Consider the following 14,584-nt stretch of genomic DNA (forward strand, 5'->3'; position numbering starts at 1 on the left):
ATTTTTGTGTTTCCAGAATGCTTTTCAGCACTGGCTGTGCAAGCACTAGAATAGATTAGAATGGAACATCCAAAAATATCGATATTTTTATCTAAATATAAATAAATAAATAAATTATCATACAATCATCATTGATTTACGTCAAAAGATATCCCGCTGATACACGGTTGAATGACGAGGATCCAGTAGTGATCAATTTTAGCCCGCTGATCAACTTCTCCCCAGATAACGGTACTAAGTTTAGTTTCTAAGCTGAATTATAATGCTTTGATGTAGACTTCAACGTCCTATAATGCCTCTTGACCGAAGAGTAGACTTGGAACGTAAAAAAAACATAGTAAGTAAGACAGAGTTTGACGGGGACAGCTACACAGATAAAAATAATGAGATTTACACGTCATGTAAACTTCATTTTAGTCATGTAAACTTAGTGTTTGATGGTTTACATCAAGCCCGTGCACAAGGGAGGGGTTTTGGGGGTTAAACCCCTCTCATTATCGGTGCTCAATGCACTAGGCGCCCCTCCGCCCTTTGCCAAAATTAGGAAAAACCCCTCCCTTGTCGCCTTTTCTGTGCACGGGCCTGGTTTACATGTGGTTTACCTGGTATCATGTAAATTTCTGTTATATGTCATGTAAATACTTAGAGTCATGCTGAATTACATGATATATAATGGAAGTTTACATGACATTTTATTACTTTTACATGATATGTCATGTAAACTTCTGTGATATCCCACGCTCCAATCCAATCATGTGCATCATATGTTGCAGAATTTTACACTCTTTTTTGGATCTGTGTAGTATTATCCAAAATACCATCTAGTTTATCATTGGAGAAGCTGCCACCAACTAAATTAGTATAATAAAATAAAATCTATCGAGAACTGCTATGAAGGAGTGTCACATCACTGATAGGTACGATCTAGGGTACGATATGATTTGTTTCGTTAATTTTGTTTTATTTTTTTTTTCAATTCTTAAATCAATGTTGTCCACGTGGACATTTGACAGACCCCCACCCCCCTCTCCGTGGACAAGCGTGGACTTTTGTCTAACCCCCTCCCCCCTCCAAGTTGTCCACGTGGTATATGGACGGCCCCAAACCTCGAAAGCTACAATAATTTTCGTGAGTGTCCAGTCAGGAAGTCCTACCTAGAAGACTTAGAGAGAAAAAGAGAAGAAATTCAATCCATCACTCCCTTTTGGAAGACTAAGGGTGCCGTTATAGTTACGCGTGAGAGTGGGAGTGCGCGTGTGCGAAGCCGCAAAGAAGAATATCAACAATAGCAAATTCATGAAAATCCTATGGACGCGCACTTTCACTCTCACTTTGAAGCGGCACTATGTCATCGCCGTAACGTCGGTTTGCTCCTATCGGCAACCATTGACCTCCAAGCAAGCTACTCCAAATTCGACTAGTAATGTCAGCCACGCACAAATGGCAGCGCTCGGTACTCCTTCGCCGGTGTCAGACCGCCTTGATGGCCTTCTCACCATCACCGAATTTCTATCCTTCGCGAGAGGCATGTACAATGGGTGACTCACACACGTTATATGTAGTTAAGTGAAAATTTCCGGAATTCCGTAGCTGAACGGGACAAATTTCTGAGAACTGGCGTTTTTGTGTTTAACTCACTCTGGATGCAGTGAAAGTTTCAGAAGCCCTATCGAAGGCAGTCCCCGACTCCCCGATGAAGCGTATGCTGGAAGAGCGGAGTTCCTGCAGGCAAATCGGAAGGTGAAATCTCTCTTGGTTCGATTTCTTTCCGATGAGTGTATCGGCATAGTCCGGGATAAGCGGAAGGCTCGCGATATGTGGAAAGCTTATAAAGATACCTAAGTGAAAAAGTCTGTTACGAGCCAGACACGGCTACGAATACAGCTGGCGAGTGTTCGGATGAAAGAGGGATCTTCAATGTGGCATCATTTTCAGCAGTTCGAGGACACCGTTCGGCATCTCAAGACCGCTGGGGCGAAACTCGAGGCGAACGATGCGGTGTTCCAGTTATTTTAAATCCTTCTCGATCGCTTACTCTTTGGTAAAGGCTTTGGAGAACCACGGTAAAACGGCTTGTCGTTTGAGACCGTGAGGCAACATTTGCTGCTAGAAGAATCCAAGAGGTCGGTCTGAGCGGATGGAAGATTTTTGTCAGGAACGAAGTGCTGCGTTTCATCTAGTGGTGAACAATGTGGTGACACGTATCCCTCAATCTTATTCCAGGATACGTTGCAATTCCACATATTCACTATTCACTATTACACTACTAACTTTCTGGTGGTATTTGCCAGGAGGCAAATCACCAGCGTAGGCTTTCGGTATGCTGTGTTCCGAAGAAAAGCATTGAACGTCGTTCCACTGTTGGACATAGAATGCCCTTCCTCTTTATTCGTAACGATTTATATAAGTTTTCAAATATGGATTTTACATTGATGTGTAATGGAATTTACTGCAATCTGTTATGCTAACAAAAATAGAATCTATAGGCACCTGGAACTGTGTTGACAAATATTAAACGGCCGAAAATAATAAACTTGGCTGATCGACACTTTTCGTGCCTTCCCTGCGAGGTCCGGCGTGCGAGACCTTCGTGGTGCAATTTGCGTTCATAGTGCGAGGCTAAGCATAACAAACGGGGTCGGTTGTATTGCAACAAACGTACCACGCATTGCGCCCTTACCTGTACACTATGTACTGCTTCTGCTTGGTATAGTAAAATCTACTTGGTTTATGGTTGCTGCTATTAATTGAATGATTGTAGAGGATGCGTATAGCACAGTGGACTGTATGTAGTCAGTCAGGAAGGTCGAAGAACCGCTCGTGATCGATGTGACCAAAGACGGCATCTCGATCGTTGGAAAGTACGAAGGAGAAGTTACGGTAAACCGGGGTCAAATTGATCTCCGGGTCGAAATTGATCAGATGTTTTTCAGTTAGATCAAGCGCTCTTTATATAGTTTCCTTCCAAGTACCGTAATGTAGGAATCCTATTCTTAATGATATATGTAAAGAAACTATTTAAAACATACTTTATCTAATGGAAAAACGACTGATCAATTTCAACCCGGAGATCAAATAGACCCCGGTTTACGGTACCAGTCTTTCGAAAGCAGGAGTGCGAACATACTACTAATCTTCGTCCCCGAGCTGAGTGGAAACCTGCTGTCCGTGAAGGAAATGTCCCAAGGTGGAGTCGATATTCACAAGATGTGATGAAAAGCAACAATCGATCATCAGGAAGTTGACTCGGTTATCATTGTAGCAAATCTCAGAGGTGATTTGTATGCCTCCCAAGTAACAATCTTGATTCTATTTGGTCTTATTTGTTTTTATGATAGTTTTATCAGAATATTGTATATTCTAGTTGATCTTATCGGAGTTTCAGCTGAGCACAACTATTCTTCATCAATATGTGGCTTTAAAAACACCTCCAAGAATACTTGAGGTTCAGTTCATAAAACCATAAACACAACAAGAACTGTTGAACTTATTTTCAGTTTTATAAGGCTCTTGTAGTTAACTTGAATCATCCGTTCTTGATCAAGAGCAACTGTTCTCGCATAAGAAAATTCAAGCATCAGATTTTGATTCTCATCGTTCCATTATTGCTGCCAATCAAGAGCACCTACCCGGAAACCTAACCGCGACGCGGTGCGGTGCAGTGCCAAGTTCCTCCGGTTGCAGCATCCGAAATGAGGTGGGTTTGGTCATCCAGGACGTCGATTCCCGTGCAATTCGGGTTCCAATCATCGATCTCTAAAATCAACAACTACTTACCTGTTGGAAATGCTGTCCGGAGGAATGAGGCACTGTACCGCATCAAGGCCGATTATCGAAAAAGGTCTGCTTGGTTGGCAACGGTACCGGGCTGATGATAAAATTAATCGGACGAGATTCACAAAATCCACCGCGTGCGATAATTTATTGTTTGTTTACATTTTGGCGTACATGATTTATTACGTTCTCGGCGGAGTTTGCATAAACCTACATCAAGAACGTTATAAACCTGAGTACTCTTGAGAAATACTTCTCACCCTTGCTTAAGATGAAATAAATTTAAAACGTTCTTGATGGAGGCCAACCAGGCTGCATTGAAAACGTTATAAATCCTAATATTATGAGTTATGCTTTTAGCTCTGGCATGAGTTGAAAGAAGTTTAAGTCGATCTTATGGTGATGTTGATTAGAACCATCGATAATAGACCGACCACCGGACTAGATTTCAATGGAAACCATGTTGAGAAAACTCATGAACAATGTTCTCACGACCAGGAATAATATGTTTAAATATTTTATTAGTGCATTATAATGGAAGCGCTTTGCAATTTTTGGAAGTATCTTGCAACATACGATGAATTTTGCTTGGCATTTGCCATCCTTGTTACACACACAAAAATATTTCCAATTTGTGAAATAAATTAATCCCAATTGCAGTAATGTGTCATCTTCATTGCGTTTTTTTTTTCAATTTATTTCATCAAACTTTTATGTCGACATAAAAGCTGCATCAGCAACAACACTGACAAATTTATTATCGTTTTATCGTGCACTTGAAGAATTCTACAAGGAGAGAGCAATTCGCCTTGAGGTCAACTTGGGAAGTACAACAAGTTTTAAGAGAAATTTTAAAACAACTCTCCAAAAGCATCTTAGGATGGGCCTTTTCGGTCTTATGGCGGGTTTAGGGTTGAGTTTATGTTGTTTTGCAGAGCAATTTGGTTTATGCATGGTTTTAAAGCACAGGTGTTGAAGAATACTTCAAAAGCATTATAAAATTAATTTTGTTACTTGGGATGTGCTCGATTTAGACTTGATGATGAGATATTGCAAAAGTTTCAGAAAATCGTTGCGGCATTGATGTTGGAAACCTTTGGCACCGTCAGTAAGGTAACGCTAGGCAGACCTTGATGAACACGTGAGTATAGTACAATATGGCGGAAGGAATCGGCCCGGAGATTATGGATTCTGCGAAACCTGTGTCCTTGGCAAGCTATGCCGAGAACTCTTCGATGGAACTCGGACTATTACAGTCTCTTTATATGCATTTACGTGATAAAAAGAAGTCCGAAGTATTTGGACCTTTTTCAAGACTATCGCGCTACGATAATGGCAATGTCACAACCTGCATTTGTTGTGACACTGCACTCCACCCAATCCGACATAGGTTTGTCCCAACATGAACAGAATATGACAAGGATCCTTCACAACGAATTTAGAGATTTTTTAACCTTGCGTTGCAATTTTCTAGGGTAAGGACAACGTTGATTGACTAAAATATGCCGAAGAACATTTTGATCCGAAGCTGTGCTCACTGGGTACGTACAGGGGATGGCCAAAATGTTTGGGATAGGCAACTTTTTTTCTCCCACAAAAAAAATCAACATACTGTAACTTTTCATAGAGTGCATCAAAAAATCTCAAATTTTGACTGTGTTTCAACCAATTATGTGTGCATCATTGGTACAAATTTGGGCTTGATTGATTAATCTTTCGCGAAGTTAGAACCGTTCGCGTAAAACACTATTTTTTAGACAACTATTTTTTGAACTGTCATATCTCGGAAACCAGTGAACCGAATTTAATGAATTTTTTAACGTTTTTCAACAATATATTGATACTTAATACGACGTTATAAAATGTAATATTTTCTCACGGCAAATTAAGTTATATCGGGTTAAAATTTTCACCCATATAGAGGAAAATAAGTAAAATTTACAATACCACACAAAAATTATTAAATGTGTTCTTCCTTCAATCTAAATAGGCTCTAATATATCTGATTAGAGATTATTTGAGAACAGGAGTGGATATCAACACTAACATTTATTGACACTGATGTAAAAAAATACATTTTTTCGAGAAAAGTCCAAAAAGTGTCAATCCATGATAACTTTTTTCAACTTTTTAAAAGTACCTATGTTTTAAAAGTTTGTGAAGCATTCACATATTGTTAGTGTACGTTCAAAATTTCATTCAATTCGGTTTACTGGTTTCCGAGATATGACAGCTCAAAAATGAGTTGTCTAAAAAAAGGTGTTTTACCAGAACCTTACCTAGGGTATAACTTTTTTTCACAGACGTTGGATCACTTTGCGGTCTTCGACAAAGTTGTTTGGCATATAGTCACCTACAATAATACCAATGGGTTTTATTATTGAACGCTTACAGCGCCACCTAGCGGCAAATTTCGAAAACTTAAAATTTCTGCATACATTTTGCCAAGTTTTCCCATACAAATTTCAAGCGTTTTGAGCGCCCCCTTAGGCTCAACCGATTTTCCTCAAATTTTGAACGCAGTTTCTGGGAGACCAAAACAACTGATTTAGGAGGTAAGACTTGGCATTTTTCGAAATTTTTGTTTTTCATATAAGTGTGGGCCACCTTAGTGCAGATGGATCAAAAAGTTTAATATAAACTTTGCAGCTTTACTGATGAGATGTGACAAATTAATAAAAATGCTTTATCCTCTAGTTTCTCGAGGATAGCGACTCAGTAGCCGAAATAAAATACTGGTTTATAAAATGATCTACCGTCCTATTATAACCTGCGGATTTCCAGCTTGACACAACTGTCCTCAATCACGTTCTTTGAAGTCTTTAACAACGTAGAATCAAATCTCTCTTACAAAGACACCTAGCCTATACAGCAGAATAAGATTCTGAAAATGATGCTCGATCTTCCGTGCAACTTTTTATCCGATGAACTGCATAACATATCTCTCTCTTCTTGGCGTAACGTCCTCACTGGGACAAAGCCTGCTTCTCAGCTTAGTGTTCTATGAGCACTTCCACAGTTATTAACTGAGAGCTTCCTCTGCCAATGACCATTTTGCATGTGTATATCGTGTGGCAGGCACGAAGATACTCTATGCCCAAGGAAGTCAAGGGAATTTCCTTTACGAAAAGATCCTGGACCGACCGGGAATCGAACCCGTCACCCTCAGCATGGTCATGCTGAATACCCGTTTACCGCCTCGGCTATATGGGCCCTTGAACTGCATAACATATTACACACCGAATCCTTCAGTTTATGGACTACACGGATGCTCCAGTATTACACGGGATGCACAGTTTCGGAGAACGAGTGGATCGTCGGTCTTGTACCATTAGTTTTTTTAGTGTCTCTGTGATACAGCTTTGAGAAAGCCATCTTTTTCTTATCACTATCTGAAATCTATTAGTAATGGATGCAAATTTTTGTGAGTGTTTTCTTGCAAGTGAGCTAAAATAAATGTTGTTTAATGCATCAGATGATATAACAAATAATATGATATAAGAAGTTGTTAGGCAAACCAAAACTCTAATCTATGAATAAATGAAACTCCTTCAGTGAACTGATAAAACGACAAATAAATATGATTTAAATAAATGTGCACAATATTTACCTGTCTCTGCCGAATCTTTTGTAGGGTGAGTCTTGTCAAAGATGTTCTCTACAGTTCAAACGCTTAAAAACTCGTTTGGAACGAAATTTTTCATGGGATTTTTTAGCAAATTATGTTGAATCAAAACAATGACCACGTATACACAGACAAACAGACGTAACACCTTGAACGATTTTCATGGAAATCCATCGCCCAGTTCACACTACCATCACCTGGTGGAAAAGCTGCACGAATCACTGTGTTGTGCAATATCGTCAACAGAAGGCGCTAGTGTGAAACGTCAAACGCATAGAAAAACGATGCGCGCGCCTCTGGTTGTGAAAGCCACAACTATGAAAATTTAAAATGATCGTTAAAAGCGTGGTCGATAGAAATATCGCAAGTGTTACGTCTGTTTGTCTGTGACGTATATCCCTTTCGGGCCAAAGCGAAGCAAAGCTGTAGATCCCCACAAATCTTAGATTTGCCAACACAACAACATTTATTTTTCCTCATTTGAAAGAACTACTCGAAATGAAAAATATGCGACAGATAAAACTTTTCATGTTTTACGGTTTTTGTCGACTTTTTGTTTAACTTATTGTGGTAAATATCAGAGGCAACGTTAACAAAAGTTTGTTTGCACACCTACAAGTAGAAATAATGGCTGAATTATTGAAACAGTTTACATCATATAAAACAAAGACTAAACGGACGAAAAAATCCGCAAAACTGTTACCGCTTAACAGCATAATTGTGCTGGTTCGTCACGAAAGGGATATACAGGGGATAGACAAAATGATCGGGATAGGCAAAATTTTAATTTTTCAAAAAATTTCCAATTAGCTGTAACTTTTCGAAAAGTGCATCAAATATTCTCAAATTTTCACTATAAGTTGACCAACTAGTTGTGTATCAGTGTACAAAATTTGAAAAAGATCGGGCAATAATGCACGAAATTATAGGCATTTTAGGAAAAGGTAGAATTATACGATAGCCAACTTTGAGCTGTTATATCTCCGGATTCAATAAACCGAATGCAATGAAATTTTGTCCATTTATGACTTATATACTTGTAGAGGTTCGACTGAGAAGTTGACTTAATTCTCGGAGATTTCGGCTTTCAGTCAAAGAAAAGCGTTGATTTTCTTATCTCATCGCCAACATTAATGTTCGATCAGCTGTTAGCTCTGGCAGTGTTGGCAAGTGTCGTGGATCCTCCTGGTGTAGACCTCCCATTTTGTACCACCCACCCACTACCTTCGAGGGTGCTGCCAGTAAATGAGACTTGTGCAGTGCAAATTCAAAACGAGACAATCAACCGTGAGATGTACACGGGATTAGACAAAATTGATTAATTTCGAGCCCTGAAGAAGATCCCAACATCTGGATCGAAACGTTGGCGATGAGATAAGAAAATCAACGCTTTTCTTTGACTGAAAGCCGAAATCCCTGAGAATTAAGTATGACTTATATAATGAGCTCTGAAAACCGTTTGACATAACTTGAAATTATTAACAAGAGAAAAAGTTATAGCGATTTAATTAATTTTACGATTTTTTAGTACCGTCGTGCGGGGCTTCTTTATACACTTTTTCATGGTTTTTCAACTTTATGACATTATAACTCCCAGACTAGTGAATGAATTTCCGCAATTTTTATACACAATAATTGGTCGGCATTTAGTCAGACCGGACCATCTGTTTTCCAATGATTTTGGGGAAATGTCCTGCTAGCACTTGGGATATCAAATCAAGCACATTATTTTCTGAAAAACTATAGTTATTGTATGTAATGACCCATCTGCGTCAAAGAAACGTCGAAAAGTTCAGCGTTATTGAATGGCTTCGCTTATCTTTACCTGCTAAAAAAATCGCGTAGTCCACTCTGACTTAACGCCGACCAATTGTGAGTATGTATGTAGGATGTATGCAAAATTTGAGCTAAATCCATCAATAAACATAAAAGTTGTTCATACACCAATCGGACACATCTCATATAGAACCGGATGGGGGCTACTTTGGACATTTTTATCTATAACAAAACTGCATTTCAAATTCCAGGGTTATTCGGAAAACTACATTGTACCAATACTGTAGTATACTGTATCAAACATAATTTCAATAAAAATATGCGTTTTAAGATGGTTCTGTGCTACCTTTGGTATTATGAGCAGCGTGATATTGCTATATAGATAGCCTGAAAAAAAGGGACCATCAATTCTTTATTTGGGTGAAACGGTCATTTATAACGTATAACGATACAAATATTCGATTGTATATGCTACGTTGATACATTTTGAATGAATTGATCAACCCTTTGAAATTTATGAACTGTAGAAACAATGCCTACAGACCAAATGTTCTGATATGTTATGTATATTATATTGGTTTATTCGATGTTTTTTCGCGTCCCGACAAGCAATAACCGGTCTGTTTGAAAAATAATTTCAACCAAAGGGAAAACTATTGCTTTATAATAGTTCCTAAGACATCAAACAGATTTGAACCATATTTTGAATTCAAAAAATCCATATTCAAAAGTGTCCAAAGTAGCCCCGCATTTCAAAAGTAGCCCCGCACGACGGTATATTGGTCTATTTTTAATATGCATCCCATTACTTTTTCAATGAATTACCGCCTATGTTGTTACTTTCCTTTAAAACATATCTGTATTCAAGACAATCAGAGGGAATTTAAATGAACTATATTTAGCATCTTGAATTTTGAAACGAAGTTGACATTTAAGAAAAATTGGTGGTATGCTAGAAAAATAATCTAATCGTTATAATTTTCTTCCGTGTTAAGAATTTTAAGTTATTATGTTATTATGTTATTATTTAAGTTATTATGTCAGAAGTTTTTCAAAGCTCATTATATAAGCCATAAATGGTCAAAATTTCATTGCATTCGGTTCATTGAACCCGGAGATATAACAGCTCAAAGTTGGCTATCGGATAATTCTACCTTTTTCTAAAATGCCTATAACCTCGCACAGTATGGCCCGATCTTTTTTCAAATTTTGTCCACTGATACACAAATAGTTGATCAACTTACAGTAAAAATTTGAGAATATTCGATGCATTTTTCGAAAAGTTACAGCTATTTGAAATTTTTTTGAGAAGAAAAAATTTTGCCTGTCCCGATCATTTTGTCTATCCCCTGTAAATACGTATTAGCGAAGATTAGTATGAATCACTGTGCAATGACACATAGATGACGCTTTTTGCAGATTGCACTTCAATGCATTACGTTCCAATAGCACTTTTGAGCACAGCTATCACTTAAATACAATATAGGTAGACTCGCAACCTTCAATCTTTGAACCAACATACATCCCTAATGATTCTCTTCCCACGTTTTCCCCCCAACAGGTCATCTTCAGCCAATCGTCCGACCTTCTCGAGCGTCAATCATCGGCAGCGTCCAGCACAGACGAAACCTCCGGCGCCCAGCAGGATCTCAGCGGTGGCTCCAAACGGGACGACGGTCCGCCCGATTTTGGCGTGTTCAAGGACTTCGATTTCCTCGAGTACGAAAGCGAAAGCATCGAGGGCGAGTCGACGGATAACTTCAACTGGGGCGTACGGCGAAGACCGCTATCCGAAGGAGACAGCGAACCGCTGTCGGCAGGCGGCAAAGCACACTCCAATGTGGACGAGAGCTTGAGTGAGAAGACTCCGGTGTTGACTCGCCGCAGGAGACCCAATGCGGACGATTCGAGCGATGAGGAAGTGGAGTCGGAGTCGCCGCTGGACGAGGAACAGCGTCCGATATTTTCCAAGACGTCCTTTTTGGGCGGTCCGCCGACTAGCTTGAGTTTGAGGGAGAGAAGGCATCGCAGGGATTCGGTATCTCGCAGCGATACCAGTGGTTCTAGCGCGGGAGATCTGGGAGATATCACACCGTGTAACGCATCTCCGCACATGCCTGGGTTGTTGTCTTTCCGCGCTCCGATTAGAGATGAAAGTGAAGAAGTTTGGAGAAGGAATCTGGTTGGTTTGCTAGTAAACCAACCTTCGGGCCACGCACCGGATCTGTTGAATCAGTTGTTCAAACTGATCAAGGAACTATCGCATCGATCGATATCTATATCGAAGGAATGTATGCGATACTTCACAGGGACGGGTATCCAATTAGGCCATCGGATTTCTGTATTGTCTGATCTGCTATCGTCAAGAGGTGAACCACCGAAGATTTGGTATCACCAGAGCTTGGTTACCACCCCAAGGCTGTTCGAAAACCTTAGATACGGTGTCCTCGAAGTTCAGGAGCATCTGGAGACATTCTTCGACCGAAAAGACACGGTTCTCGACAGTTTGGATGCTGTGAAAACATCTTGCAAGCTAGCTCTGTTCACTTCCGATATTGACTCGGCCAACGAAGGAACCGGATCGAACCTCATGACCTCGATGTCCGTCGATCCGGCGACTACCGAAATGCTCCTGGATCTCGGCCGCGGTCTCTATAAGCTGATGTTCCAGTTGCTACTGCTGATTGAAGCGGATCATAAAATTGCCATCAGTGTCGTGCACAATCTCCGTCAAAACGAGAAAATGCAGGACCTTTCCAATCTGTACGTGTCGGTTCGGGGTGCACTGCTACGGTGCATCGATGACGCCGAAATGGAATCGCTGGACACGTCCACATCGACGGAAGGCGAGAATACCCCCACACCGTCCCCCGGGCTACCGATGAATAATTGCGAATTCGAGAACAGCCTGATTGAGTTGATAGACAACCAAAGGTAAGTGCTCCCCGTTTGCTATTTTCCTGGATACCAGTGGTAAATTGAATGGACATTTAATCAGTTCGTTTTCGTTGGGTAGGTGCAGTTCGTGATTGAAATTTTAATTATTGAATGCATTGAAGCGTTTCCGGTTATTTTATTTTTCGTCCGCTTCTGAGAACATTAATCCTGTGATGGCAAAAAAAAAACACCGTCACAAGTCAATAGCGAAAGTACCTATATTTACGCCAAACGTCACGATATCTCATGTCCGGGTGGCGTACCATTGGCGTAGCTAGGGACCTAGGGTTTCTTCTGCGGGGCGAACATTTCTATTCGCTTTGGTTTGATAAATACCGTCCATACGAAGTTTTTTTTTTAGAAATTCAGAAGTTGTGTGTGTGTGTGTCTCCATCTAACACCCACTGTCCGGCAGTGATATTATGGAAGAAAGCATTCTGCAACGCCATTTTTATGTCGTTGCAAATTGCTTTGGTCCGGGAGTTAGACGGTGATAGCTCTATTGCAGATCCAGTGACCCATTTCAGAATGGTTGGAGAGACACTCCATTCAGAAGTCACTTTCACTTACAATAAGCCCCGCATGTGTGCATTACCGTTATCAAATGGATAATGATAATACAAACACACTTCCTGTTCTAAAGAAATTTCTTTAAAACTGGCACGTATTTAGTGAATCATAGTAGATACAATAATCAGAACAATCTCACCAAAAATGATCTGGGACGGCGATGCTGTTATCATTGGGACATCTAGTTCAGCTTCTTCCAAGCGCATAATTGGTTAATCATTACACAACATATCACGCTTTCAACAATAATTAAGAGCACCCAACATCTAAATGGCACTATTTGAATTCAGCGGCGGCTTCAAGAATAACCAAATTCGCAGTACCTATATTTTTTATTTCTTGCCAAAGCTTTTTCCCAGTGTGCATTGAAATCATGCTACACGCGTCACTTCACATCTCGTTTGTCATTGCCGATGTATTACACAACATACGTGTTGCGTTGCGACATCACATGCGACAAAGAATTGTCGCCCACCACCGACGACGGTCGCTGGACCGACACGCATACTATCGAAACATCCACACAGCGACTATCAACCGCGTTACGTTTCATACGAAGAACGATTCAAAACGTGTACACTCTTCTCTTTTCTTGAGGCGAGTCGTCGCGATGCCAGAACGCAAGAGATCACGCATACACACAACCATCACTGCAAACCACGCGAGAAGAAAAAAACACAACATGCCGTCCCCCATCGCAAGCCGAAAATATTACGGAGACACTGTTTTTGTTCACTTCATTAGAGCCACAAGCACTTAAAAACACAATATTTGTAATGACCATGGTTAGGGCCAATTGAAAAAACAATATTTAGATACAAAAATCTACGTTTTCACTAGAAAATCGCGGTTCATTTCACGAGCGCATCACTAACGCGACCGACCGAACCTTTTCTTTTTTTTAGAAATTCAGAAGTTCCTCCGAAAATCCTTCCAAAAGTTCCTCTGGAAATTCTTCTAGACTTTTTTATGAGGTTTCTTTCGGAATTGTATCAGTATTTATTTTTTCTGGGAATTCTTTTAGAAGTTCCTCATGAAAATCTTCCTGAAGTTTCTCTGAGAATTCTCACAGAAGTTTCATCAAAAATTCTTCCAGAACCCAACACACATAAAACGCGACGCGAGACAGGACACAACACTTATAGTTCTTACATTACAACAAAAGAAGAAGAGAAGCTTGTTGTTTGATATCCGATTTCTTAAAGAGAAGCTTTTTGTTGGATATCCGATTCCTTATTTGTTGTTAGAAATATAAGTGTTGTGTCCTGTCTCGCGTCGCGTTTTATGTGTATTGTCGAAATTCTTACGTTAGCACAAACCTCAAGAAATTGAAGCCTCCAGAACCCCTTTGGAAATTCATTAAAAATGTCTCGTAGACATTTTTGTACAAAATTGAAAAATTTGAAAATTGGAAATTCGTCAAAAGTTTTCTTTCAATAGTGTGTTTGAGAAATCTTCCGGTAATTCCTTCAGAGTTTTTTCCGGAATTTTCATAGATATTTTTTCCGAAATTATTTTTTTTAAGGTTTTTTGGAAACTGGCGCAAGATTCTCTGGTAATTCTGGAAGTTCCCTGTACATTTTTTCAAAACATCCTCCGGAATTTCCTCTAAAAGTGACTCTGGTACTTCTTAAGGATATTTCTTCAGGAATCCTTCCGGAAGTTTTCTATACATTATTTCGAGAGTTCTTCCGAAAATGTGTCCGAAAGGTCTTGGAGAATATCCTCTGGAAATTCTTCCGGAAGTTTCTAATATTTTTGATCTCCTAAAATATCACAAATTTCGCTCAGTTTCACCGGTGTTTTATTAAAATTCCAAATCACGCACGCCTCGTCAACGATGCTTTGGAATTTGAAAAATTTGTGCTTTGAAATTGAACGAACTTCCGAAAATATCGGGTG

General features: G+C 39.8%; 1 protein-coding gene across 5 annotated transcripts in view; it reads left to right on the forward strand.

Annotated features, from left to right (window-relative positions):
* Nucleotides 1–14,584, forward strand: part of LOC109403764 (protein furry) — a 460,946-nt gene that overhangs the window by 398,575 nt on the left and 47,787 nt on the right. For all 5 annotated transcript variants that reach the window (XM_062852871.1, XM_062852872.1, XM_062852874.1 and 2 more), the window contains one exon: nucleotides 10,737–12,109. In XM_062852871.1, coding sequence (XP_062708855.1) covers nucleotides 10,737–12,109 — 1,373 coding nt within the window. The remainder of the gene's footprint in view (nucleotides 1–10,736; nucleotides 12,110–14,584) is intronic.

This window comes from Aedes albopictus, chromosome 2 (genome assembly GCF_035046485.1).
Source record: "Aedes albopictus strain Foshan chromosome 2, AalbF5, whole genome shotgun sequence".
In the NCBI taxonomy this organism is placed as follows: Eukaryota; Metazoa; Arthropoda; class Insecta; order Diptera; family Culicidae; genus Aedes; species Aedes albopictus.